The 27903-nt window shown below is 44.9% G+C and overlaps 11 protein-coding genes and 1 pseudogene across 12 annotated transcripts; 4 read left to right on the top strand and 8 right to left on the bottom strand.

The window, feature by feature from the left end:
- Positions 1 to 99: 99 nt before the first annotated feature.
- VTC2 (LALA0S08e04478g1_1) lies at positions 100 to 2604 on the bottom strand (the record flags this gene model as incomplete). Its single annotated transcript, XM_022771128.1, has 1 exon — positions 100 to 2604. The coding sequence occupies one exon, from the start codon at positions 2602 to 2604 to the stop codon at positions 100 to 102; it is 2505 nt and encodes an 834-aa protein (XP_022629739.1).
- Positions 2605 to 3335: 731 nt separating this feature from the next.
- LALA0_S08e04456g (LALA0S08e04456g1_1) lies at positions 3336 to 4700 on the top strand (the record flags this gene model as incomplete). Its single annotated transcript, XM_022771127.1, has 1 exon — positions 3336 to 4700. One exon carries the CDS (start codon positions 3336 to 3338, stop codon positions 4698 to 4700), a length of 1365 nt encoding a protein of 454 aa, XP_022629738.1.
- Positions 4701 to 4750: 50 nt separating this feature from the next.
- LALA0_S08e04434g lies at positions 4751 to 6136 on the bottom strand (annotated as a pseudogene). The gene is given in 4 exon segments: positions 4751 to 5137; positions 5137 to 5490; positions 5490 to 5828; positions 5831 to 6136. Coding segments are annotated over 4 exon segments (1386 nt in total).
- Positions 6137 to 6732: 596 nt separating this feature from the next.
- Positions 6733 to 7374, bottom strand: SEC4 (LALA0S08e04412g1_1; the record flags this gene model as incomplete). Its single annotated transcript, XM_022771126.1, has 1 exon — positions 6733 to 7374. One exon carries the CDS (start codon positions 7372 to 7374, stop codon positions 6733 to 6735), a length of 642 nt encoding a protein of 213 aa, XP_022629737.1.
- A 406-nt stretch (positions 7375 to 7780) lies between these two features.
- Positions 7781 to 14233, bottom strand: BLM10 (LALA0S08e04390g1_1; the record flags this gene model as incomplete). Its single annotated transcript, XM_022771125.1, has 1 exon — positions 7781 to 14233. The coding sequence occupies one exon, from the start codon at positions 14231 to 14233 to the stop codon at positions 7781 to 7783; it is 6453 nt and encodes a 2150-aa protein (XP_022629736.1).
- A 399-nt stretch (positions 14234 to 14632) lies between these two features.
- SMC1 (LALA0S08e04368g1_1) lies at positions 14633 to 18319 on the bottom strand (the record flags this gene model as incomplete). Its single annotated transcript, XM_022771124.1, has 1 exon — positions 14633 to 18319. One exon carries the CDS (start codon positions 18317 to 18319, stop codon positions 14633 to 14635), a length of 3687 nt encoding a protein of 1228 aa, XP_022629735.1.
- A 330-nt stretch (positions 18320 to 18649) lies between these two features.
- Positions 18650 to 19090, bottom strand: LALA0_S08e04346g (LALA0S08e04346g1_1; the record flags this gene model as incomplete). The annotated part of the gene is made up of 1 exon (XM_022771123.1): positions 18650 to 19090. The coding sequence occupies one exon, from the start codon at positions 19088 to 19090 to the stop codon at positions 18650 to 18652; it is 441 nt and encodes a 146-aa protein (XP_022629734.1).
- A 375-nt stretch (positions 19091 to 19465) lies between these two features.
- Positions 19466 to 21601, bottom strand: CDC4 (LALA0S08e04324g1_1; the record flags this gene model as incomplete). The annotated part of the gene is made up of 1 exon (XM_022771122.1): positions 19466 to 21601. The coding sequence occupies one exon, from the start codon at positions 21599 to 21601 to the stop codon at positions 19466 to 19468; it is 2136 nt and encodes a 711-aa protein (XP_022629733.1).
- A 718-nt stretch (positions 21602 to 22319) lies between these two features.
- LALA0_S08e04302g (LALA0S08e04302g1_1) lies at positions 22320 to 23417 on the top strand (the record flags this gene model as incomplete). Its single annotated transcript, XM_022771120.1, has 1 exon — positions 22320 to 23417. One exon carries the CDS (start codon positions 22320 to 22322, stop codon positions 23415 to 23417), a length of 1098 nt encoding a protein of 365 aa, XP_022629732.1.
- Positions 23418 to 23832: 415 nt separating this feature from the next.
- On the top strand, positions 23833 to 24501 carry WWM1 (LALA0S08e04280g1_1; the record flags this gene model as incomplete). The annotated part of the gene is made up of 1 exon (XM_022771119.1): positions 23833 to 24501. The coding sequence occupies one exon, from the start codon at positions 23833 to 23835 to the stop codon at positions 24499 to 24501; it is 669 nt and encodes a 222-aa protein (XP_022629731.1).
- Positions 24502 to 24843: 342 nt separating this feature from the next.
- Positions 24844 to 26823, top strand: IES1 (LALA0S08e04258g1_1; the record flags this gene model as incomplete). The annotated part of the gene is made up of 1 exon (XM_022771118.1): positions 24844 to 26823. The coding sequence occupies one exon, from the start codon at positions 24844 to 24846 to the stop codon at positions 26821 to 26823; it is 1980 nt and encodes a 659-aa protein (XP_022629730.1).
- A 17-nt stretch (positions 26824 to 26840) lies between these two features.
- On the bottom strand, positions 26841 to 27572 carry CTF19 (LALA0S08e04236g1_1; the record flags this gene model as incomplete). The annotated part of the gene is made up of 1 exon (XM_022771117.1): positions 26841 to 27572. One exon carries the CDS (start codon positions 27570 to 27572, stop codon positions 26841 to 26843), a length of 732 nt encoding a protein of 243 aa, XP_022629729.1.
- Between the last annotated feature and the right edge of the window lie 331 nt (positions 27573 to 27903).

Below are 27903 nucleotides of genomic sequence, written 5' to 3'. Positions count from 1 at the left end.
AGTGTCTATTTACGAATTTTGAATGGACAGTTCCTAGAGCGGAAGAGGAAATAGAATAACTGATAGGCGATTGATACCATGTTCCGACCTTCTTGGTTCTTAATCTTGTTTCGCACCAACAATCGAGAAAACCCATTGCTGAACATGTCTCGCCAAGACAGGCAGCTGAGATTGGCCGTTGGAAGATAGGGCCGTAACATCATCTTGTCTTCTCTTTGCAACGTCCCTGAATGCAAGCACGAAATTGACCACAAGAGTGAAGATAACAACAGTGGCAACAAGCAAAGGCCCCAGTGGAGCATCAAGGTGCTTGCCGCTTCTCGCTCTGATAACCTCGAGACGTCTGGTGTAGGTGTGGTAAGACCAAAGTCCCGTGAAAAGGGTGATACCAAAATAAACATAAGCAACGAAATTGGCCAAATCAGGATGCTCAGCCTTCCTCACTGAACTGTAAACAGAGAACGTCAGAACACTCATCAAAGTTGTAAGAGACAACCATCTGTTGAAAGTTCTTTCGTTAGCCAACCATACCTTGGCCTCCACCTTTACCGGGCCTGCGTTCTTGATGTAGGAAGTAGGCTTCTTGACACCAGGCGGCAATTCTACTTCCTCGTCTTCCGAATAGGCGTCGGTAATCTTTCCACTTCTGCCAACCAAGACATCCAGTATGTTTGGGGGGTGGTCACGTCTTTTGCGGCGAGTAGAAAGTGGTGACGGCTCGCCGTCATCATCTTCCGATGATTCCGCATCTTCCAAGTCAGGCTCTCTGTCTTTCACTAGTGTTGTGGGTACAGCGGCGGAAGATCCCGCGCTGTCTTCGCCAGGAGCTTGGACCACCGACAGACGTTTTAATTTTGCAAAACGCGCCTGGTTTTCCTTCTGCTCTTCAATCCGTTTTTTTTCGTCTTCATAAGCTTGCTTTGGATCTTTCCGAATGTCACTTTCCAAGTCTGGCAGCCAAAAGGGCAGCAAGTCCAAGTTTTCGTCTTCGCCAAAAAGCGAAGCTACACCTTGGGCGTACTTCGAAAAGTTTGCTACTTCCTTAACCAGATGTGAATTGATCAGCTCTTCCACCCACTGCGCATGTTTGCCAGGGAATTGGGATTGCACGCTTTTCCGATTGTTATTAGCTTCCGTGACTGGGTTTCTAATTCTGATGTCCAAGACGGCGTAAGGGAATTTAGAGAATTCGCCAGGTCTTAGAAATTTTAGAGGGTTGGCGACGTTGGTGTCTATGTCGGTTCTATGCCAGCTCTTGGGGTCTCTGATGGGTTTGTTTTCATCGAAAGAATCTTCTCTGATGAATAGAAGATCGGAGTCGATGCTAATTCTAATCCGGTTGTCACCGGGAATTTGGAATGCAGTTCTTGTGTACATTGATCTAAGAACTGGTTGCAATTCATTTTCGAGCACAAACTGCTGGATGGTATCGAAATCATTACTCCATTTGTTGGTTTCCGTCTCTGCAGAACCACGGTCCTTGAGTTTCTTTAGACTCTTTTCCTTGTACTCTTGATCTCCATTGAAAATGAACCCATTAATGAACTTGGGCTTCAATTTTAATCTAGTCTCCTCGAAATCAGAAATGCCGGTAGCCTTATCATCGATGAAAGTTCTTTTCTCCAAGAAAATGTCAGGCTTGTCAGCCAGTTTTCCTGACCATCTCAGTCTAAGAGTTGGGTTGGAGCTCGATTTCAAAAGCTTGTCGTTGTAGAGTTCGAAGGCGCCGTTGTCGAAGTATACGGCTCTTACCACCGGATCGTAGCCTTTAGTGCTCATTGGGTCGGCGTCAGAAATACTGCTGCTGCTGGAAGGCGCATTGAAGGATACGTCAGAGTTCATAACTGACGTTTCTACCCTGTCGATCAAATCGCTGTTTTCGTTTGGAGGAGAGGCGTAGACCAAAACAGGCAGGTGTCTAAGGATTCGAGTCTTGACCTCCATGATATTGTCAGGGTGAACCCAGAAAGTGTAGCTCTTGAACGAGCTTTCTTCGTGGTTGTGCACACTCGACAGCTTGGCCGAGGTGGCTAGAGACGACGATACTGTGGGCGTATTGGTTCTCAAAATGTTGTACAGGAATGAAATTTTGTACAGCAAAGGCGAATACTCTTCTGAGTTGAAAGGTAGCTCTTTCAACCGGACTTGGAGTAAAGACTTAACAGAAGGATATTTGGGGTGCAGCTTGTCGTGCTTTTTCACGATTTTGATAAAACCGGTGTAGTTTACACGGCAAAAATTGTCCAATTCTTGGGCCTCCGTAAGGCTTTCTTCTAGGATGTGCTGGAACGCTTTGAAATCGAGCGATTTGACGGCTTCTTCGTCGTCCGTTTTCCGCTCCAAGTTGATGAGTTTTTCCATGATGGAGCTGAATTTCGAGCTCTGGAACCCGTAAACCTTTTCTAGTTCTGCGTCGAGCGCCGAAACGAACTCAGATTCGTCCTTTTCGGACCAAGAATTTTCCCGACGGTTGGATTTTCTGCTTGTGAAGTCCGCTTTTTCGATCACAGACTCCTTGAGCAGCTTCTTGAGCCTTTCGTAGTCCATGTACGAGCCCTTCCAAGGCGGATACATTTGATTAGCCATACGAACCCCAAACAACATTTTTTAATCTTATATAGATGCGCGAGTCGAATCTCTTTTTTTATATCTGGATTGGTTTTCGGCGTGAGGAACGTTCCTCTGAGGTGTTTTGGTAAGGGAAGAAAGAACAAGCAGAGTCAGTGGGTGACTATCGAAGATTTCAGAGAGCTACAAGTCCAGCAGTTGAACCTCCGGCTTAACTTGGATTCACTGTCGAAGCTTTGATAAAGGTAACCGGTGGGTTGGGGCCTAGATTGTGGTGAAGATGTTGTTAAGAACGCTACTTATATACATGTTTAGGTCTTTTTATTCAGGGTATTGAAAGAAATTCCCACGTGTAAGGCTATTTAGACGGAGATGGAAGCCCTACGGTCTATTCTGTAAGAAATATCATGTATATACACATGATTTTTCTATATGTAGGATTAAACGTTTTCGTGTGTAGTAACATGCCAAGCACATGCGCGAGGGGAATTGGCACGTGATTATATTCAGGTGGTAAGAACGTTAATAGTGACACATGGATCGATATTACGTAATCTCGTCTGTCATGTGATATTATGGATGTGGTATCGTCGGAGATGAGATTTGGGTCAATGTTACGTAATACATGAAGTCATGTGATATTATAGACGTGATTTATTTCAATGAAGGATGGGTAATACCTCAATAAAATCACGTGGAAAGCGCGTAAATTCCAAAATCGTGTTGTCACCGTTCCCAACACCAAAAAGACAAGATACAGAAAAATCATGGACGCTACCGAGGAAGATGAACCATATGATAGACCCACTAATGATAGGACAATTGACTCGGTTAATTCAGATTCCCGAATGATGGAAATTGAGAGCGCTGATTCCTCACAAATGGAAAACTCGACGACCATCCTGGAGCAGTCATCGAATACAACAGCTGACAAGAGCAGAGATGGGAAACAACCGTATCAGCAAAATTACCATAAGCTAATAATACCCGAAGAGCTGTCGACCGTGCGGTTTCCAAAACGTGCTAGTGCCAAACTAGTTCAAGCCATTCAGCAAGAGATAAGAAAAAATGACTACAAAACCTCAGACGATGGAAAGGAGTTCAGGTTCAGATGGGACAATACTGCGACTTATTTCTTGGCAAAATACTGTTGCGAGATCGGTCCTTTTTTAGGTTTCGAAAACCTACAGCCAGAGCCGTCCTTCAAATTGGAAACTAGCACTCTCATTTCTCTCAAGTGGTCCTGTGTTTTGTATAATTTGTTGATGTCCGTCAAGTTCAAGGGAAATACGGTACCGACGGAGCTGCAATTGAAGACCAGGGTCAAATACTTGGTGGATAACGCCAACCTTAAAATTTTAGCCGTCACTAACGGGGACAAGAGGAACCCGTGTACCCTTACGGGTGATGACAAGACTGATGAGCTTGTGAATGATCTTGCAAGACTCAAAAACGCTGCTGATAAACGTAGAACAGAGATTCAAACCCTAGTGACACAGCGCCAGTCTAACAAACGGGACGTAGGGAGCGCCCTCTGTAACTATGCTCTCCCTGAGGTTGTGCAAAACGCTGGATCCCCTGAATCGGAAAAGTCTTCCCCAGCTACTGATGATGTTAACGCAATTGATGTGCCTACAAATGCCAAAAGACGCAGGGTGAACCCAGCTGCTGCTGCCTTGTTTACAGATTTGGAGAATTCAATACATGTTCTTCGTTCAGAGATGCAACAAGACCGATCTTCTCTGTTAGAGTCTCTCCGAACAATGTTGGATGGTATCAAACAAGGTGAGCAAGAAAAGATTGCACTAGAGAAGGAAAGGATTGCATTAGAGAAGGAAAAGATGGCACAAAACATAGCACTAGAGAGGGAAAAGATTGTACAAAACATGGCACTAGAGAGAGAAAAGATCGCACAAAACATAGCACTAGAGAAGGAAAAGATCGCGCAAAACACAGCACTAGAGAGGGAGAAGATTGCACTTGAGAATGGCAAAATCAAGTCCTCTCAAATGGCTTCAATGATGACAGCCTATCTGCAGTATAATGAAAAGTTTGAAAGTAGTAACCCAGACCTGGCGAAATTCATAGACGACCAGTGGCGTTCTTTTCAAGAGAAGAATATTTTGCCATGAAATAGGAGCTCGCGCAAAATTTGTTGCGTTGAAAAGCAAGCATCCACCTATTAAATCCTTAGTTCATCCAGCTGGTCAAATTCTATGCTCTTCTGTTGTTTCGAATAGAAGCTACCGCTTCCGGGAGGATCAATCAAAAGATTTTCAAAGAATTCAGGAAACTTAATTCCATTCACGTATTCTTCCATTGTCGGGGGTTCGACTTGGAAGTGCCTCGAAGCCTGTGAACTCTCCAAGCAGTGCATGATATTTGTTCGAAACACCACAATAGGAAAGTAAGCACCACACCCCCTCACACCTCCTACCTTAAGAACACCATTACCGTTGAGGATCCAGAAATTGTTTTTTACAACTGCAAAAAACCACTCGACCGAAACGCGAGGTGTTGACATAACCTCGCTCTGCTTTTTTTCGTCCGGGGTCAGCATTTGGCCTTGGATCCATGTACCAAAACGTTAGAACTTTTTTACGCAGGACGCCCATGCAACCTGTACTGTTGATTGCCAACATTCAATGCAGTTTCAAGTCTTTTGTGCAAGCCACCGTAAAGGAACACGAATGATTCATGCCGAATCCCCGCTGAAGGGCGTGAAAGATCAATGCAAAGCCTATCGGATGCGATTGCTGCATGATACCTCAGAATATAAGTTTTCTTATGACCACTGAAAACAGCGTTTCGGGCAATTTCACATCGATCCTGAGCATGGTCATAGGGACCAGGCAATTTTTACATGACCACCATCAATGAAAGGGACAACATTTGTGCCTTCAATTTTTTGGCCTTTACAAGGGGCATGTCTTTTGATCACTCTGAGAGCCAAGGTGCGCTAGAGACAGCTAATTTCGGTTCCACGGTATGATACAGATGGAAGTGAGGAAAAAAAGCACTCTGGGAATGGTAGGTTTTTCTTTTCTGCAGAGTACTGCAAGAACGCTATAGGTGCAGTCGTTGCAAAAGCGAACAAGGAAATTGATAAAGGACTTTTCAGGTATCAACGCTAAGTTGGCAATATTATGGCGTACTTTTAGAGCTTTCGCGATTTGTGTCAACCGTATTTCATGAAAATCTGTTAATTTTCGAAAGTCGATGTCTGCATATTTCAACATGGGGTCTCCGCCGCTTTCGTAATCACGGTTACACTGGAAATTTTACTTCTAGCCAGGGATAGTTTGAACTATGCATCTGTAGGCTTTCAGACCTGCAATTGAATTTGATCTATCGGCTGATTACTTTGTCGTTTTGAAGCAAGCACCATGTCATCTTCTAGAGCTTCGATTGCAAGTTGCAATAGTGACCTAGCGCTGCTGCGAACTACATTATGAGAATTAAAGTTCGCGTATGGGTATCGGTTGAGGTATTGCCCTGCTGTAGCATTTTGCAGAAATTCTGAGAGCTCATCAAGCTGCCCATAACCGAGCAAGTACTTCAAATAGCCCCCACTATGACCCAAGCGTCGAATCTGTTCCAGCAACTCCTACGTCTAGGAGTCCACCTCAGAGGCACTGGACTGAGATGCATATTTAACTCAACTAGGAAAGAATTTCAAATCTCATTCGTTGTATACAAATCCTAGAGAGCGGTGGAGTCGCGACGCTATCCACCTTTTCAAGGTTGAGCCGGGCGATTCTTTGCCTGTAGGCTGCTTCGACCTGTCGCGACCTCGCGAGTTCCTTGGTTCGATTCCTGGATGCTAATTTTTGATGTGTTACAAGCAGATTTGGGTCGACGTTACGTAATATATGGGGCATGTGCTATTCATGTGATGTGATTTGTGGAACTCGTTAATAGTGATTTTGGCGTTAAATCTACGTATGTAATGATCCACGCGGAACACATCCCACAGGTCTGGAAGACCGATACGCATCATCCATTCGTCTCTCTCCCTTTCTCTGTTTCTTTAGATTCTTCTAACATGCTTTGGGCCCATACGCATTACATACATGTACTTACCGAGGCACAATCGGAACAGAACACACGTTTTTTATGATTCAAGGGAAGTTTGACTTTTACCTGCCAGCATTTGCCTCTTCTCTAGCAACAGCCGGATTTGGATCCTTGGCCGGAAGACCCGATGTTAACGTTACCGTCGCGACCCGCATTTCCCACGAGCTTTTCGCTGTCGATTTTCTCCTGAATTAACTTGGCAAGCAGGAAAAAAATGTCGTTCACGTTGGTGTCGTCTTTTGCACTGGCCTCGACGAACGGAATACCCAACTCCTTGGCCAAACTGTCGCCCTGTTCGGTGGTCACAGCACGGGAGTCCATGTCGCTCTTGTTACCCACGAGCAACAGCTGGGCCTCCTCATTGGCATGCTGGTTGACCGTGCTGAACCACTGCTTGATGTTGGCAAACGTGCGTTCGTCAGTCACATCGTACACCAGTATTATGCCCATTGCACCGCGATAATAAGCTGTAGTGATCGTTCTGAAACGTTCTTGGCCAGCAGTGTCCCACAGTTGTAGTTTTACCTTTTTACCATTTATGTCCACGGTCTTGATCTTGAAATCAATTCCAATCGTCGTGATGAAAGAAGGACTGAATTTGTCCTCCACAAATCGCACTAGCAAGCACGATTTACCCACACCAGAGTCACCCACGAGTAGAATTTTCATTATCGAGTCATAACTTTTAACATTCCCGGAAGATGAAGAGACAGTTCTAATTCCTGACATTTTGAACCCAAACAAAGGCTGTTAAAGCTGCTCGAAAATCAAGTTGGTTTTAACGATGCTAGCACACTATTAACGCACAGTACAACAAGCGCTAGAAACTCGATTTGAACTTGCTTCTTGAGCTATCCGTTCTTGTTCTTCGCACAGTTGGTGGTTTAAGTTGAATTGGGGGTTTCGAATTGGTGAACTATTCATATCTTCGTACTTAGCTACGTAGTCACGAGAAACAAGATAACTGACAAAACGTCAAAATAGCACCATCACAGAGGATCAGGACCCTCGGTTTTTAGCTAGAATCTTTCTTATTATTGTCGACATTATAAGCTTACTTTTCGAAGCGANTTGAAAATTTAAGTTTTCTTTTCGAAGGGAAATCCGCGCTTTTTTTTTTTTTTTTTTTTTTTTTTTAAGCATAATAACTTCTCCATAAGACACCTTCCAGATCTTCAAGCTCCTCCGGGGTGAAAAAGGTTCGATCAAGATGCCAGGTATCGGCGCGTACTTTCTTGAAATCGCTGATGATCTCCTTGGCAGCAGCCCCAGACATACCACTAGTACGTGCCCAGGAGGACAACCCGCTCAACTGAGGTGGGATCCATTTGGGTAGTGGGAATGCATATGGGAAAGCAGAGATGACGGCGCCAAGTCCAATGACAGAGCTGTGGATCTTAGTGTCCGTCTTGGAGAGTACCTTTTTCTCAGCAGACGAGTGGGAGCCCAATCCGCGCGCAAACTGGTCCATCAATAAGGCAGGCTTGTCGGGGTCGCTTAACGTATGGATGATACCGGAGAGCGCTTCAGCGGCTCGCATACGCACCTCTACAAAGCTCTCGTTGTAAATGTGCCGCACAACAAATTGCAAAATAGATTCCCGCTGTTCCTCAGAAAGCTGGAGCATATTCTTTGAGTAGAAATTCTCCACGAAGACCAGCTGCACTCGCAACTCGTGGGAAGTATGCAATTCCATGTTCTCGATGAGTCTCATGAAAATAGACACATACTCCTTGCGAAGCGACCAAAACGAGATTGCAACGTAGCAGGCGGTGGGTTCAAGATTGGCCAGACTGCAGACGTCTTTCATACCAATTAAATGCATCAAAAAAGGCGCTAGATAGTGCTCCAAGTACAGCACTAGCACTACACTATTATGCCCCTTCATCAGCTCTAGCACCCAATTCAACATCGTCGCTGCCATATAGTAATATTGAGTTTTCAAGATTTCGTGAGCTGGTAGATCAGCAACTTTTTGTCTTTCGCTCTCTATCAGTGTGAAGGACTCCTTAAGTTTCTGGTCAAAGGATTGCGGAACTTTTCTTATTATTCGCCCTAAACCACTGTCACTCGACGTGTGGTCGATCAGTTCACGGACAGAAGAGAATGATGGACTAATTTGGCTTTGAAAAAGCGTGGAGAGTAACTTGGAGATAGCTTGTCGCACCTGGTCGTAAGGATGATTCATTACCAATGAGGACAGGATTTCGTCAGCATGAGGGGTTCTAAAGTCGAGACTTAGCAGCAGATTTCTCAATAAAGAGATCTTTGAAGCTTGATCTCCGAAAGAGTCAGAGTTGGTATCTAAAACATCTTTCGCCTGGAAAAGCTTCCTGTACAGTGGAACGCATCGCCTTATGTCCACAGCAGTTGGTAGCCACCAACATAAAATAGACCATATATCGACGGCGTCTTGATTTAATTCATGGTCGAGACATGAATCCAGAAAACTCGTGAGAAAACAATCCCTCTTTTCCAAGTCCTTTTCAGGAGTCATTTTGGAAGCTACTATCAATCCAGCCATTATTTCAATTGACATGATCATCGAGGCTTTGTCGTTCTTATCGTAAAGCTTCTGGCATAAATCCAGTAGCTCTTGATATGTTATGCTCGTGCAGTTGTTGGCGTAAAGCGCAACTAAAAGTCCAAAAAACTCGATATTGCTGCTACTAAAGATACCTTTTCCTTCATTGTCTTGGATGAAAACTTGACAAATATCGTATAACCACTCCTTCGTCATCGAGTGACCAAAATCCTTGAGGCATTGCATCTCATCCGGTTTCAATCTGAGCAAAAAATCATACGAGTTTTTGATAACTTTCATGCGCCGACCCCATGAGATATAGCCAACATAAGCTTTGGAGTCGATAAAGAACTTGGGGTTTTCAAAATTCTGTACTTCCTGTGCGAAATAATCGCCAAAACCATCTTTGTTCGTATCGATAAACTCGACATTGCTCCTGTTGAATTTGAAATCAAAGGCATTTTTCAGGTCGTACTCACAGTCTCCGAGTGCTGTTATTTTGTTGCAAACGTTTAGAAAATTTTTGATGGCGAGGTGAATCGTACTAGGGTGCTTCGTTCTCGTGAGGTTTAGAATGTGTGGCAAAACATCTTTCCCGGTTTTCACTTCTAAACTTGATTGTAGCTTTGACGTCAGCTTCATAATTATAACTGAAACCTTCCATCCTAACTTGTTATCCGCCTCCAAAAGCTTAATCAAATTGTTCTGAAGGTTTTCAAGAAGTGAAATGAAATGTCTGCGCTTAGATTCTTTTGCTCTCTGAACAGCAGCAACCTGTCGCGCAACTGATGGTTCCGAAGGTCCAAGCTCCTCAATCGCAGACTCGTTTATCAAACAGACACTAGAAGGTATCTTCAAACAAGCTGAGATGTCAGTTATGATTTTCTCTGCATACTTTGAAACGTTGAAATCTGTGATGTGGCATGCTTGAAATAAAAGATCCAAGAGTCTTTCAAGATTTCCATAATCAGACATGATCTTTCTGTGAATTTTCTTTATGAGGAGAAGCTCTAAAATGACTTCCATTTGCCTGCCGTCTTGTTTGTCTAGGGCATTTTGAAAAGCGCTTAAGACGTACTTCATAACAATGGGATATGACCCCATCAAATGCTTCATAGCTAAAACCATACAGTCCTGAGCTGGCTTGAATATGTTGGGATATAGCGACATGGAGAGCTTGAGCACGTCCTTGAGAAGAACTTTCTCCAATTTGGAAGGCGTTCTATTCGCTGAATGAAGAAGAACTCTGGCCTCATGCAATGTATATGCTTTGGAAGCAAGACACGTTCTTGTATATGGCTCATAGACATGAGACAGATTCTGTATGTTTTCGAGAAAATCCATGTCCAAAATCGAAGCAGGTTCGTCATTAAATATGGCCTCTTGTCCAACATCAGCAAACCAAACCTTGACACCATGTAGCAAGATCTTGAACAGGATTGTGTTGTCTTCGTAATGATCAGAGAAGAACTTGTATAATTTGTGAAACAAAGAGCCAATCCTGGAACGAATAGACTGAATCTTGATGTAAGTGGGATTTGACAACCTCTCGCGGGGGTGTGGACCAAAGAAGTAGTTGCAGCTGAAAATGTCTAAATCTCTGAGTGCAAGAGATCCGTTAACACCTGATCCAGTACTTTGACCTGCATGTTGCAGTCCGGGTTCCGGTGTTGCAATTCCAGAAGGCGCGTTTGAGGCCAGTTCGTACTCAAACAAGGTATCATCTAGATTTGCGCCTGTACTGGATTCGGTGATAAGTATCTCATCCAGGGCATCCTCAGACAATTCGACGGATGTGTCTGCTTCAAAGTCCGCTCCTTGATCCTTCTTCCCTGATTCAGCATCACTATTGAGCTCTTCGGAGGCACATCTTTTTTCTCTAATGATCTTTAACAGTAGTAGCTTATTCTTGTACGAATCTACCGGTAATAATTCGGTCCGGTACTTGTTGTAATCAGCATCGAACAATAAGCTAGAACCGGACAGAGTATGCGTGACAATCAAAATATACTTCTTGAGTCTGTCGCTATAAGCCGCATCCTTTCCCGGTGAATTCATCATATCACTTATCTTCTGAGAGCAGTAATCAGTAAATTCCTCGAGCAATTCAGCTGCAAACGTCACCTCGCTTGCACTTGGAATATGCCATTTGAAGCTTGTCCTTTCTTTTGAGAACCTCCTCTCGTCAAATTGAAGTCCGCCCCATTTTTGATCATCATCGATTTTGGAGTCCTCACAGAAGAGCCGAAAATCTGTCACTTCTGTCGAAGTGAGACTAGTCAGGACGTTGTGAAGGACCAAAGAAGTGTGGACATCAAGCGGAGGATTGGAGATATTGTCAAATATATGAAAAAGTAACTCCTTGAGGTCTTCCTTATAGTCTAGTATAGACGCGCGTGACTGTCTCACGATGTCGCTCAATGCTGTTAGATAGGTGAGCAGTTTGACATCACGATGTTGAATTTCTGAGGAGCTGCGGACAGATCCTGCTCCTTTCTTAATTTGATCTTTGATGTTGAATGCAAGATTGAAAAACAGCTTTTTGCTCAGCTTTGAGTCTCTTCGGATGGCTGCACCAAGCGGAATGGTGACCAGTTCATAATTGGGCTCTTTCTCCTTGAAATAATCGTTTTCCCAGAATAATCTCTCAAGCATATCAACAAAGTACTGGAACATGGCATCCGACATCGATTCTATCATAATCATAGATGTCTGATTGAGTTTGCTTATAAAGCCTTCCTCCAAATCACAGTCAACCAACTGAACTACTTTATTGAGGTACAGCTTGAGAACATTCTCAAACACTGTTGTCGAAGCTCTAAATGCGGCGTTCATAGCCTCTTTGTCGTATTGAAAGTCGTCCGACACATTTCCTTCCTTAAGGAATAAAACATGTTCCTCAATGAACGGCAAAGTATGTGACTCAAAACTTAGGTACTCATCCTCCTTAACAAAATCTTCGAGGGGAATAAATGATGAGATTGAAACGATGCAATTGATTATATTGCTAGTGAGGGTCAAATCATTGCAATCTAGCTTCTCTACAAGCATGGCAAGGAGATTCGTAATGTGTACCCGAAATAGTGGATCTTGAATCATGAACCTGGCAGCTTTTGTGAACTGTTTCAATGACGAAATCAGGCGGTGTGTTGAATGAATGTACAAGTCGCCTAGAGAGTCATAAAGGTCCAGTAGAACTCTGTCAAATAGAACTGTTCTTTTTTTGCCACCGATATCGAGCATATAAGCCAGGCAGGAAATGTAATAGTTTGCCATATCAGAACTCTTATTCTGGGCACCCAGAAAAATTATATTCTGAAATATGCCCACGAGCCTAGCATGGCAAACGTCGTTAAGCTTAAGCTCACTCCTAAAACTACTTCTTGGATTTTTCTCAAAGTAGACCCTTTGATGGTACATCTTGATAAATCCATGAACAAATTTGGCAATCACTTTAGTCCAAGGTCCAGTATTTGAGGGGTGGGCAAAAGTCTCGAGTGATTTGATAAGGCCCTGAAGCTTATTGAAAAAGCCTGCGCTATTTGAGCCATTAATAGAATAGATCAGGGGCCTCACTGTTCGGCTAAATGAGACGATCTGAAAATCATTTCTCAAGTGATTCTGGATTCTATTAAAGATAAAGCTTATTTGGTCTTCGGTGAGAAGTCCGAATTCTTGGAACGAGACGTTGCTTAGGCGTACTAATCGTGGGCTTTCTTGTCTTAAAAGCTTGGAATGGGCATCTTCAGCAATACATCCAACAAAATCGTAAAGATGTGTATCAAACCCAATCGAAGGTGAAGTTGTTGTCCATAGAGTGAAAAAAAATGGGAAGTAGTCTGTTATTTTGGTATCCTCTTGATACCGATATGGCACGAAAGAAGTTATAATAGGAAAAACACTAAAAGCTGTCAGTGGGGATAGACTCGAAATGAAATGGTCCATTGTCTTTTTGAGGATCTCATCATCTCCATGGCCATAAAAAGGCTTAGCAATGTGGCTGAGTTTCAACAGAAGTCTGAAAAGTTGGTTATCCACCTTGGTCGCGACGTCGAAACGAGTGTATTCGGCATCCGCGGATGGCAAAAACTCGTCCAAAAATTCTTTCATTGGTTTGTAGTCTAATCGTAGCCCTGCGTGAAGGAGTAGATCAGTGAAGTTTGTTCCTTCATCGTCGGTGCTCACGAGCGCCTCAAACAGATCAACATACATGGGACGGTAGACTTTTTGACCTTGAACCAAGGAGAGCGTGTAGAAGACCAAAGCAAGACTTTTTCTTAAAGTGACTGGGAATTCAAAATGCAGACAATTCTTCAGCTCGTTTGCCCAATGGTTGACGTTGATGATCGTGGCTGAACGTGCCGTGATCCTGCCAGTGGCATTGAAGCTGAGGCTGTCGAGCTCGAGCATTTCGTCGAAATCGTCGTCTTCGTCCTCATCGAAATTGTGAATGTCGTTGAAAGCGCCGTCCTCGTTTTCGTCGTAGCGGTCACTTGAGAGCTGGAACATGTCGGTGCTCATAACCAGCTCGTCAATTTCGGACTTGAGATCGCCGAGATCCTTCATCGAGATCGAGACCAGGCCCTGGATGTCTAGCGATTTGATTGCCACGTACAAGTTCACCAAAATGTAACATAGATATTTGGCCTGCTCAGTATGCGTTTCTAGACGATACGGAAGACAATCTTCCACCACGAACTCCGGTTTCACGTCTCTGCAAAACCATCTGGACTGAGGGTCGTAGATGTGTTGTAAATGCTGTGTTTTGTCCTCGACAAAGTCCAAATTGTAATAATGCAAACGCACTTTCTCTGCCTCTACGAAAGCTTCCATTCCTTCACCGTTTCCTTGTTTTAAGCTGTTCAGTGGCGTTGCAGATCTGAGCCGTTTTACTGGAGATGCTTGAAGTCCCAAATGCACGCCACTCGATCGAATTTTCGGTTTTTTTGATCGGGTAAAATCCGTACCAGAGTTAGAGCGGCTAGTCTTCATGTCTCTGACACTATCACGCGCTGCTGGATGGCCCTTTCGCGGTGTCGGTGTCACAATGTTGTATTTATCCATCTGTTCAAAATTTCAGTTGATTTCACGCCAATTAATTCAGATTTCACTACTATAACACACTATACGTGAAAGGCTACTAGAACACTGACACTGGAGATACTTAAGCAATTGAAATACGTTATAGCGGCTTAGATTGTGAACTCAAGCCCTGTAGAAGGAGAGGTACATTTCTGTCGATTTATATAGCTGAATTCCCTTACCCCAGATAATGGATTAACACGGAGGGGTGTGGCCGGCATCTCTCTTTGCGGTATAAGGTGAGCTGACGTAAGAATGAGAAAAATCCACAGCCAACGGCCAGGAAATAGTGATCATGTGATTCTAACGGTTTATGTCATTGCTTGATCCAACTGCTTTTTCAAAGCTTGTAGTAGTATCTTGTCGCGTTCCTTGTAAGTGTTAATCGGCGTAGTTTTCTAAGTTCAACGTCAGCGCCTGAGACGTGTTGCGGGTCTGCTGGCGGAAAACTCCGACCAAAGATTGGGATTTCTCAAACATGGTGTTGATCAGAGAAATAACGATAAACTGCAGGTCTGAGCGTGCTTGTCGCCGGATATAAGTGGCAATACGCTCGACGTTGGAGATGTCCAGGGCGGCATCGACCTCGTCTAGAATGAAAAACGGGCTTGGCTGGAACGAATTGATCGCAAACAACAGCGCCAGCGCAGCAATTGTTTTCTCACCGCCAGAAAGATACTCCATGTCTTTGAAACGTTTAGCAGGCGGTGTGGCGTGGTACCGTACCCCGGCCAAATATGGCTCGTCTTCGTCCTCCAACGTCAAGCTCGCATGTCCACCGGCAAGAGCTGCAGTCGAATTCGGGTCACGTGTCAACTCGCGGTAAACGCCCTCGATCGTCTCACTGATGTGATCAAATGCTTTCTCAAACGCGTCCTTTCGCAGATTACGCACTGCAGAAAACTTGTCGTTGACGACCTTTTCTGCGGCCTTACTGCGTTCCGTTTCTGCGAAAATTTGGTCGTATTTGACCTTGGCGTCCTCGTACCTTCCAGCAGCTTTGGAATTAGGTTGCAGCACTGCAAGCAGCTCTTCTAGCTCCGCGATGTTTTTCTTCAAATCTTTTTCAACCTCGTCTGTGTCATTTTGACGAAGCTTGCGGCTCAATCCGGAGAACCCAATAACGATATTATTCGCGACTTGCAAGGCATCGTCGTCCACTTTGTTAAGTGAGATTTCCTCGAGCGAAGAAGAACCCTCCGGAAGTTCAATATTGAGCATTTTGCAATTCTTTAGAATGCTTATCTTTTCCAAAAGCGTTTTTTCGAGATTCTCGGACTGTCCGGCATGCTGGCTCCTACAGCTGTGCAAGCTATCGGTCAGTTCTGTAATTGTCTCCTCCAGGGAGTTCAATCCTAAAGACAGTTTGCTGACCTCCAGCTGTGATTGCTCCAAGCGAGTTTCCTCTTGTTGTATTTCTGCATCTTGTTCCGAGATCTGGGCCGTGATTTTGTTTCCACTCGTTTCAAGGGCATCTAGCCTTAATTTTGCCTTTTCTACATCCACCTGAGCTTTCTGTTGGCGTTCCTGTGTTGCCTTGAGCCTTTCGTTTTCGAACTCCAGTTTCTTTTCAATTGTGACAATTTGCATCTGCAATTTACGCAAATCTTCAGACTGTTTGCGCATCAACTCACCCGAATGGGCTTCATATTCTTCCACCGTAAATCCAACCTTCTTCGTGAACTCGGCATATATGGAATCTTGAAGCGCTTTCTTTTGTACTTGCACTTCAGTGATTTTTCTTTCGTGTTCTTCAGCTTTGTTGCGTAGTCTTTCAATCTGCGGCTTGAACTCTTGTTCTGCAAGTTCTTTCTGATAATCGATTTCTACCTGCTTTTCCTTCAACAATCTTTGTGTATGAGAGAATCTCGTTTTTAAGTCCGCAGAATCTGTACTCTTCAAGGACAACGAGTTGTCCAATTCCCTAATCTTCTCGAGGTCGGACCGAGTAGAAGAGGAGATTTCTGCAATCTCGCGAAGAAGGGTATCCTTCAATGACATGAGATTCTGATATTCTTCCTTATCCCATCTATTTCCTGAACTTTTCAACGTACCACCTGTCATCAGCCCTGCCTTGTGTACGATGGAGCCTTCAAGAGTGACAAGCTTGGACTTCACACCTTTTCCCCATCTGAGATCCTTGGCAATTGATAGTGTATCGCAAAGGATTGCATCTGAACAAACAAACTCGAAAGCTTTCTCCAGTTCCGGCTCGTAGTCAATGGCATCGATTGCCAGCATTGAACCTTCTGCATCCGCAGAATGCATAGAAATTTTGTTGACTGATATTGTGTCCAAAGGAATGAATGATATTATTCCAGAGCGCTGCTTCTTCAAAAACGAAATGCATTGCTGCGCGACCGAGAGGTTGTCTACTATGACTGAGTCGAAATTCATTCCGAGCACAGTGGAGACTGCGATGGCATACTTGTCCTTTTTTGGACGACACAAGTCGTGGACGAGACCTTTCACTCCAGGAAATAGTCGTCTTAACGTCGAAACGTTTTCTCTGATTTTTCGCTCCTTCACTGTTTCCCTCTGTGTAGCATTCATGTCATCGAGCTTGACCAGTGTTTCTTTCAGCTTGTAATTCATTTCATACTCTTTGTTACTGTTGGATTCAGCCTGTGACTGAAGACTTTTCAGTCTTTTAACCAAGCTCGACAGCTGTGCTGAGTTTTCTTTCACTTCCTTCCCTAATTGTTCGACCTCGGCTTCTAAGCTCAACTGTTCCAGTCCCAGCTCTTCGTTAACCTTTTCCATCGACTCATTGAGCTTTTGAGTGTAGAGATCCATCTCGTCAAGCAGCTCTCGTTTGTCGTTCGCTTCCAGAAGCAATCTATCCTCGAAACTCGACCCACCAGAACTTAGGTAAGATTCTTTGAGCTTTTCGTAAGTTTGTAAATCCTCATCGCTCAATTTGTAGTCCCCACTCGTGTTCGCTGCTTCATCCATCTCACTGCGAGCACTGACCTTAGCTTTATTCACCACATTTAGCTGGTGGGAGTATTGTTTGATCAGCGATTCTTGCCTGTCGACGTCCTTTTGCAAAAGCTCTATCCTGTCTGTAGCAGCTTGAATTCGTTTCACAACACTTTCTTTTGCACTATCTATGGGTAGCAATGATGATGTTAAGGACTCTTTACTCTTCACTTTCGCTGAAAGTTGTAGTCTCTGTTTGAGGATGGCGCTTTGAGCTTTTGCAAAGGAAGTTTGCTGCTTTTTCAAAAGGTCTTCTTCTAGACTCAAGCGAGACTCAATTACGCCTAACTCGGATTTTGAACTTTCTATTTCTTTACTCAGGGCTTCTTTCCGCTTTTCCAAATGGAACAACTGCCAAACCACAAGACGCTGCTGAACCTCTTGGCGTTCTCTAAGGTACTTGCGATACTCTTCATCTCTGTTGATGCCTTCCTTGAAACTTTTGAGACCAGCATGAGCGCGTTTTCGAGACTGAATGAGCTCTGAAGTTGAAGATCTCGTATTTTCGAGCTCTTCCCTCAGTTGATCGTATTCGTGCTTGTACTGAATGGAACCCGAAACCTGTTCGAGCAAAGCGGTGAGCTCCTGGGGCTTCTGGGACGCTACTTGCTCTACGTCACCCTGAAACACGAGGAAATTGCGTGCTTTGATGAGAATGTTTTGACTCTCGAGAAAATCACTGTATTTTTTGTAACTGATGGTTTTGCCGTCAATCTGGTAGGTGCTGTCTTGGCCCCTGGTGACAATTCGACAAAGCTCTACAAAATCGTCAGAACTGTTTGTTGGGCTGTAGAATGCCTTGACATATGCACTTGACGGCTGATCGGGCGATTCCTCACTTGACAATGACTGACCACCTTCCTCTCCTCCACCCAAACTGCCACGATAAATAAGATCGGTCAGCAGGTGGGATCGCAGATGCACGCTTTTGACTCCCAGCACAAACGAGATTGCATCCATCAGATTAGACTTTCCCGATCCATTGGGTCCTATGATACTTGTGAAATTCGAGTCTCCAAAACCTATTTTGACGGTTCCTTTATAGGACTTGAAGTTGCACAGCTCTAGACCTAGTAGACGACCCATTTCTGCTATTGTGTTGGGTTTAGTTAGCGCTAATTGAGCTGTTGAATGTGGTTTTGAAGAAGCTGAGTCGCGTCAAATATCTGTTTTACACGTCTCGAGTCCTTAATATTTTTCCGTAAGAGTGTTGACGCGTTTGGCTGAGATCACTTTATCCCAAACTGACGGTCTGTCAAACACAGTAGAGACTAGAAAGCAGAACGAAGAGCTCTCTCTCTCTCTCTCTCTCTCTCTCTCTCTCTCTCTCTTTCTCTACTATGTCTCTCTCTACTATGACCTGGTAACACTCGATTGGTTACATACCTGTAATTATATTATACATTTGCAACGGGTTTACGCACGGGACGATAACTCGAAATGTTCCTCGTGCGACGGTAAACCCTTGTACTCCGAGCTTGTGAAGTACGTCATCATTTTTTTGTAGAACCAATAGTTAAATTTGTTCAAGACGTAGACCCCGGCAACACTCAGAACAATGTAGCATGCTTTCCGCACCATTCCTGAACGGTCCTCGGGAACTATGGTCCGGTACTCAATCACGATGTTGACCCCCAAGAGGAACATTATACTGGCGGTGACAACAATGGCGAATCCACTTAACACGAAGCCCTGCAACGAGATCTTTTTATTTTGGGGTACCGCTAAACCAGATTTGAACCTAGGCCCGAAAACCCGCTCCTCCGCATCATGGCTAGCTTTGCGATCTGCGTCACTTGTTCCAGCAGTTGGTCTTTTCCTTAGAAATGGCGATGAAGAGCTGCCGAAGTCATTCATGTCGCGAAATTCCTTGAAAAATGTGTGTCAAGAGTAGGTGCCAACGTCCGTTGAATGGCTTGAATCTACCAAAAAAGCTGGTCCGTTCTCAACCTAATTCAGTACCACCAAAAGGTTTCAAAAGGGAAACTTATCATAGCTAGAATGAACTCTTTGGCTTTTCGGCGATGAGCTTTAGTTTTCAGTCATCGGACTGCACCCATATAATAATTAATTTAACTTTTTTCCTTGGGTCCCTGTGCTTACGTAAGCTTGTGGTTATTTCTCAGTCATGTGACTAATTCCAACGGTCGAATCGACATGAACGACGTTGTCTTTAGGACGCGATGAGGCTACCCACAACGGTTTTTAATGGAATTTGATGTCTGACATTGGCTAGCACTGCTCTTGAGTGTGTGTAGTTTCAATTTCTTGTTCCTGGGGTCTGCCGAAATCGAGAAACTCTAGGAAACTGTGCCCTTCGCGTTCGACGGCCGCAACGAACTTCCGATTGTTGAACTTAACAGACCACACCTGGTCTGCATCACTCAGCAGATCCGAATGGATGGGCTTGCCGTCTCTGAGATTGTACACGTTAAACTGACCCTCGGATCCACTCACCAGTAGATTGTTGTTGGCGTAAAACGTGGTGATCGCGCTCATGTCTTTGGAATGGTAGGCAAACTGGCGCGAATAGGCGTTGGAGTCCCAGCCACGAAGCATGCCGTCGGCCCCAGCACTCACCAAATACTTGTCTGAAAGCCCCAGCAGGCCTACGAGAGCCGTGTGACCTTGGAGTAAGATCATGGAACCGGTGACTTTGACACAGCCCGCATTATTCGAGCCAATAGCGTTGCAACGTCCATTATTCCGCACGTCCGAAAGATCCCACACCCTCACAGTGCAGTCCATGCCAGCAGACACGCATCTGTTTCGCTCGTGGTCGTAGATGGTCGAATAGATGCGGTCTGTGTGGCCCGTGAGAACGTACAGACATTTCATCTGAACAATGTCCCACACCATAAGATTAAAATCGTAGGAACCACTTATCACGATGTTTCCATGGCCCGAAACAGTGCGGACAGCAGCCATGTGTCCTCTCAAAATACCCACAAAATAAGGATTTGAGTCTGTGGTGCTATAAACCTCGCAGTGGTGAGGATTGTAGCTCGGAGACCGATGGTTCGGAAGCTTCCACACATGCAGCGTATGATCCCTCGAGCCTGTGATGATGAATTTTTCTCCACGATGCTCCACAATGTCCAGGCACCTCACAGTAGAGGTGTGCCCTTTGAAAACGTGCGTGCACTTGCCCTCTTTGATATTCCATACGCGCACACTACGATCCGTGGACCCGCTCACTAGGATCCCATCTTGACCATATTTCAAAGCCCACACACCGCCATCGTGGCCACTCAGTTGGGTGATGAAACGCTCTTCATTAGCATCGTAAACTCGAATTACTTTATCGTCTGCTCCAGTGATGACATAGTCGTCTTCGAACTGGAGACATGTAACGATCTTTACAGAGTGTCCTCGCAGCGTTGTGCGGTGCGGCTTGAAGCTTGCGCTATAGCAATTTTTCAAGTACGTGTAATTTTGTAGGAAGTTGATCCGAACCTGGTTTTCGGCTCTGGAATGCAGTTCTGGGTCTGAAGAATCGTGATAGTCTTTTTTGAATTCGTCGAGCGACATGAACCCTTCACTAACCATGAGATTGCGCCACAGATTAGGTGTGTTGTTTATCAGATTGTTCCAAGTTTTGCTGACCGCCAAACACTGGGCGATATCTTCGAATCGTAAATTTGTCAAAATGTTCATGGCCACCTCTACGGGTAGTGAGCTGATGAAATCGCGTTTCAAGTGGTCCTTCACAAGTGTGCCCAGATCGGAAAGTTCACTTCGGCACAGCTTGCTTATTAGCTGAAACACAAGGTTTCTGTAACCTGCAGGCGATAGTTGCTTGTGAGCTGCATTTGCCACTGTGGCAAGATAGTCGTGCTGGGAAACTTTATTGCGAAGCATGTACATTTCGTCGACCGACGCAGTGTTACTGGGGGATGCTATTGGTGACAGAGGCAACCCGTCGTCGCTTAGGACGCCTGTCGTCAGGGACGGGTTGGTCGTAGAGCCATTAGTACCGGTATGACTGGCAACGACCGGGGCTTCCGATGCCGGAGAATCCTCCAGCATCACTTCACCGTTACACCCTTGTACCGATTCGCCTGTTCGTGCTTCCGCTTCTTTCATGGTGTTGGCTAGTTCATATTTCAGTGATCCCTCCACACTAGGTGTTCTGACAAGCTCGTCTCCGGTGTAAGATTTTTGAGTGCCGGACTTAAATCGCTTATGATCGTATTGTAGCTCAGGCTCTCCGTCTGCCTCGCGTTTGTTGATCTTTTCTCCCAACCCGTCCTGAAACAAGCTCATCTCCGTGGTCATGACCACTTGTTCTTCATCACTGTCCCGTAGTTGATACTGGAACGGGACCGCGATGACTTGTAAAGGAAATTCGTGGGCGTTGGGAATCATAACAGGGCGTTTGTCACTTGAATCGTCAACGACCTCTCGAGGGAAATGTTCGACGCTTTCGATACTTGTCACTTTTAGCTGGTGATGCCCAGATTCTAAAGTTGACTGGAGACGACTGCGACCTTTCTATTAAACATTTTGAGGTCATGTGATGGAAATGACCGTACGTGAAAAAGTGATGAGATAATGAAAGGGAAGAAGATGCTAACAAGATCACGGAAGGAAGCTGTGTGAATGCAATGAGCTGTATTCTTTGAGCAGTGGATCCTGTGTGATTTGCGGAAATCGAGTGTCTTGGGAATATATGGGAAGGAGCACGTGACTTGAAAAACCACGGACAGCTTTAAAGCTGATACAAAAGGTTTCTAGCATTGAATGGGCACTTGTTAAGACTCTGAATGTGTGTCCTCAGAGACTCACTATCATAATCTCCTACATCTACAATGGTCTTTACCTGTGTCTTCTTTTTCATAAAAGATTTCATGTTCCCAAGACATCCGGAGCTCCTTCTAACAACTTTCAAACTTTCAACAAAACTCCGCCCATTCTGGTTGATATTGCACAATTTCATACCTGAATTCCCCTATTCTAGAGTCTTTCTCTTTGAAAGTGTCACACATTGCTTAGCAGTGACACTATTACTATATAGTGAGACCTAATTTAAGATAGCAGCACTGTCTTGATAAATACTCTAACTACATAGAAGTTTGAAAGATCAATGGCCACCACCATTGTCGGTAGCGGAGTCATTGGACTCAGTGTTGCGTATGAACTTCTTGTGAGCGATGATTTGCGCCCAAAGGAATTGCACATCATTGCTCAACATTTCCCTAATGAAACTCCCATCAGTCATGAATATACGTCTGCATGGGCAGGAGCCCATTTCAGGCCATTCCCACACCGGCCTTCTAGTTTCGAAAGCGATTCTCGGGAATCGCGGTACACCCGTACCACTTACAAGCGTATGAAGGACATTTCTGCGCGATTCCCTGAATCGACGGTCGAGCTCATGCAGGGCATCGACTATTTGGAAAATCCACCACGGGAGTATGACGGGAAAAGCCCTGGCTTCAGTTCTGAAAGTCTGGACAACTTTTACAAGCTTGAAACAGCAAGTTTGCCGCGGGGTGTGAAATCTGGCTTCAAATACAGCACATACTGTCTGAATGCGCCTGTATATTTGGACTTTCTGCTAGCCCAGATCCAGCAACTTTGCAGACTGCACAAAGTGCAGCTACACCAGAGGAGGATGACATTGCAGAGCTTGTCACAAGTTCACAGCGTCTGTCCCGCGAACTCCGTGATTTTCAACTGTTCAGGCAAAGGTTTGCAGTTTGATGGGAGCTACGATCCACAATGCTTTTCTATCAGAGGCCAAACACTTCTTTTGAACGCACCCAAAAACAACAAATACAAGAATTTGACCGTTACTCATCAGGATAAGCACGGAAACTGGACTTTTGTTATCAAAAGACCCGCTCTTGGTGGTCAGAAAGCCCAGTATATCCTTGGCGGAACGAAACAACTCGATTCGAACGGTATAGTCCCACGAGACACGGACACTAGCGCGATCCTCGAGCGTGGCCGCGTGCTTTTTCCTGAACTCTTAGAAAATGATGAATTTTCGATTGCGCGCGTGAACGTTGGATTCAGACCCGCAAGGAATGGTGGCAGTCGAGTTGAACTTGAGCGCACACCACAGGGTCCCGTCGTGCATGCGTACGGTCTTGGTGGAATGGGTTTCGAAACTTCTTTTGGAGTGGCACAACATGCACTCGAGTTGTATCGCCAAAGGATCAGAAGGTCGAAGCTATGACCTGATTCTGATGTTGGTTCAACGCCGATGGGCAAACAGCTTCTCATTTCATTAACCTTCCACGTGATCCTCCACGGCAATTTTTAAGGCGTCACAACATCAAATATGACCCATTTTATAAAGACCTAGCCTTCATCATGATAGATAGAACAAACTCAACTACGACAGGTATTGATAGCGTTCTGTAGGCGTTAACGTTATCGTTGCGATAGTCACGTCAATAGTGTCTTATACATCAGCGACGCATCCGTATGATACGATCTTCTATCTGCCTTCAATAATTGATAATCGTATATATATCACGATCTTCAAGGTACTCCAGTAACGGAGTCTTGAGACAAGCTCAGATCAAGTACCGAATCAACGAGGCTTTAAACGGTCTCGAACTTTCAGATCTCATACATTTCCATAACGTATGCCGCATTCCAAAAGCAATCCGCCCGCCGTTCCACAGGGCTGGAAAGCTGTTTTTGACGACGAATATCAGACCTACTTTTTTGTAGATCTGAAGACAGGAAAGTCACAATGGGACGAGCCCAAAGGCACATCTTGGAATAACGAAGGACCTCCTCCATATGGTGAGACCCGTCCCGCTGGAAGCCCTGCTGGTAGTAGTTCAAAAGGCACACCGGGGAACAATTATCCGCAGCAGGCGCAGCAGGCGCAGCAGACGCAGCAGGCCTACTCTCGGCAAAACTATAGCCAACCTGGATTCCAGCAACAACAGCAGCAAGGTTACCCACCACAAGGCTATTACCCTCAGCAGGGGTATCCTCCGCAACCAGGATTCGCTCCCCAACAAGGCTACTACCAGCCACAGCAGGGTTATTACCAGCAACAGCCTGTCCAACAGCAGGGTCGTAGAGGCCATAGCGGTGCCCTTATGGGTGGTCTCATGGGTGCAGGTGGTGGTTTACTAGCCGGTTCCCTGCTTACGTCCGCAATGATGCCTCACGAAACGATTGTGGAAAACAACTACTATGACGACAACAACAACAACGACTACGGCGGAGGGGGCTATGACGGTGGAGACTATGGTGGTGGCGATTTTGGTGGTGGCGATTTTGGAGGCGGCGATTTCTGATGTCAAACGAGACTGTAAGAACCATTTTCCCTGCTCGTTTCTCACGAGTGATCTGCCGTATTCCTCGCACATTTGCAACTGTTGTAAGAGCCATTTTTTTGGTATATAGCTGACCCAGTAAGCAACGGCAATACTCGGCACCCATCCCGCCATGGATCATCTCAAAGCTTCCGTTTGAGACGGATGTTATAATTATCACAACTGTCACGTGACTTTTCCAATATTAGCCAGTGTACTTAGATTAGGCCTCTAGTCCAAGATATCATCAACTTCTTTCAGACATAAAAATCTCGATAGTTGCAAGCATTCAGAAGCCTTTGACGTCTCAAAACAGGTTGGCCAATGACTAGTAGGGTTTATGATCCAATACACGATGTCTTCCAGAGCCGTGACGACCCAGAAGACACGGCTTCAACAGGTGACATAACGACATCGTTACCAGAAGAAGAAGGATCACAGGATGAAGGAGACTCCACACAAAGCGATGAGAATGTTTCGCCTCTGAACGGTGCTGAATCGCGCAAGAAAAGAAGCAAAGAGCCCAGCAAGTATTTGCGGCATCTGAAAAAAGCAGACGGAGAGTATTTCACCCGTCAAGAAATCCAGTACGAGTTTCTGCACGAGCTTTGTTCCGATAAGAGGCCACTCTTCACCAACTGGTACCAGGACTCGTTTTCTATTTTCGCAACAGAAAGTCAGGAGTCTTTAAACGTTACAGACGACGCGTACGTGGCGCGGAAATTCATAAAAAACGACAAACTGACATTTTCAGAATACTATCTTTTGACCATTGCGTCTTCGACCAAGTGCTCGAAGATCCTACGCGACAAGTTGCTTTTCGACCGTAAGGTTGCGTTTTCTACATGTGCACTGTCGCTGCTGGTCAACACAGGCCGTTTGAACACGACCATCAACTTCTTTCTTGAAATGACGTCGCAACTGCGAACTTTCCATTCCATACCGTGTCTCCAACGCGATACGCGGGACCCTAAGTCTTTGCAAGACACTCCAAGATTAAAATCCATACTGAAAAACCTACCTAAGGGTAACGGAAACCTGCCATTAACCGAATATTACGAATCTCCTGAATCTGGTAAGAAACTCGATGCCAATCCTGTCAATGTAATATTTCACCTTTGTGACAACTCCGCTTTGGTAAACCTGAAATTTCTTCAGCAATTCGTCAATGCAGAAGTAGATGATTTGACGTTTTTTGACATCCTTGAGAACACGGCTTTGGACCCCAGACAAAGGGCGCGGATAATTCTTTGGTTGTTGTACGTTCACCTGGAAACGGATTTGACTGACGAGTCCATCGCGGAATCGTTGCGACTTTTCGGTGTGGATGGAAAATTTCAACTGAAGTCTGCACCGGAAGACGTCGATGTGGACACTCCCCAAGAAATAGAGTTTGGAGAGAATCAGAAGGCGAAAAGGAAAGAGTTTCTTATGAAGATCAACAAGTTGCCGCACAATGGATTTGGTAACCAGGACGACAATAAATCCTTAATGGAGCAACGAAAACTCATACATAGCAAGATTGAAGATGGGATAACCGGCGGTGTCGATGTCAATACGGATCCTCCTATTCTTGCTACTTCAGTTGCGCCTATTGCTCCTGTTGCGGATGACGATACTGCGCCGGTCAAAAAACGTAATGAAAAGTCAGGATCGCGAGGATCTGCTAAGGGCACTAGGAAATCTACTAAGGATTCGGCTACCGCGACAGAGGAATCCACGACAGAAGCTAAGAAACCAGCCGCCAAAAGAGCATACCGTAAACAACAGAAAAAGCCTGTAGAACCTACTAAAGATGTGACTATCCAGGTCCCGGTCAAAGAAGAAAACCGAGACCTAGAAACGGCTCAAGCTGGTATTGAAGAACAAGCGACTGCTTCACGAACCACACAACAGCCAAAAAAGAGACAGAGAAAGAAGGCAGTATCTGAATCTCCAGTTACGCAAGAAATCAAGAACGACCTTTTGGACGAAAAGAAGAGGGACGAGATGGAAGAGCTGATAAAATTTGATAAAAGCGAAAAGATTTCAGAGCACCGCACGCATGATGATATCTTGAAAGAGCTAGAAAAGGCTCAAACACTTGCTCGTCATAAGCGTGAAGAACTTGGCCTACTCAAACTTTTCCACGAGTACGAGGACGTGACGATGGCCACGGTGATCGGTGTTCGAGGCAAGAAACGGAAGAAGTTCACAGACGGTCTATTAGGGTTCGAGACTGATTTTATTCGCACGTTCAATGGTGCAAAACGAGCGCTTCTTGCTCGCAAGAGTGATACGGGTAGTATATATGAATTTAAGTGATGTAACGACTTGTAGGACTAAGACATAACTGCCTTGACGAACTCGATAAGACCATGTTCTAGTCCGTATTCCCTTATGAGAGCTGAACAAACTTCATTTGCGTGTGGGGTGCTTCCGGAATTAGATTCCAGATCGACGCTTACCGCAGAACTGGGGAAAGGAAGATTATCGAACTCGATGATATAACGAATTTTGAGTGTGTGGTTGGCCTTGTGGGACTTTAGTTGAAAGCAGCTCTTGGAAGTTGTATTTGTCGTCAAGTATCCGAATGCAATCGCCAAGTTTGACCAGAGGCCAGCTCTGGACTTGCAAAGACGAGTATATTCATAACATCCAAGAAACAGAAAGGACAAATTGTAGGTTCTTTCGCAATGTTGAATGAGAGGGTCTAGGGCCAAGCGACTGTGTGAAAGTTGAATTATCTTGAGATCGAGCATCCTAGAATTTTCAGTCGAATATTGAAGAGACATTGAAAAGTCACTATCGATGGAAAGCTCGACATTGGTGACGTAGACGTTGGATTGGCCTGAAGTTGTGAACCCATGTTTCTTTAATGAATGGATCTTCAACAGAGGGTAGAATTCTTGCAAACACTCGAGTCTTTCGGTGTAATCCAGTAACGGGAGGGTATCACATTTGTCGACGAGCTTTGAGTAACGAATAGTTTGAACAGACCGCAGTCGTTGTTTATACTCGGCGAGAAGCGCATCTCGAGAGGCAATAAGTTGATCTCTGGTGTCGGAGCTCATATTGAAGAGAAGGGCGTGGGACAACAGCCAGTTGAAGAAGGTTATTTTCAAGACTTGCAAGTTGAATTATAGAAAAACTATGAGTTTGACGAGCCAAGGCTTTTACTTGTCAATGAGGGTCTGTGAATAGAGATCGGTTATGGATAGGTGTTGAAATTGATGGAATGCATGTAGTGCGGAAATCGCCCATTGCAAGACATATTGGGCAGGCGATTAGGTGAGAAGCTCGAAGTTCTTGTTCAAGAAAGGCCAAAGTGAGAAGCTCGGTTCTTATTCGAGAAAGGCCGAAGTTCCCAGATCCAATGGTTGTTTATAACAAAAGCGGTAGGTC

Source organism: Lachancea lanzarotensis, scaffold LALA0S08 (genome assembly GCF_000938715.1).
Source record: "Lachancea lanzarotensis genome assembly LALA0, scaffold LALA0S08, whole genome shotgun sequence".
Classification (NCBI taxonomy): Eukaryota; Fungi; Ascomycota; class Saccharomycetes; order Saccharomycetales; family Saccharomycetaceae; genus Lachancea; species Lachancea lanzarotensis.
Note: the sequence above shows the minus strand (reverse complement) of the source record. Positions and strands in the feature narration are given on the sequence as shown.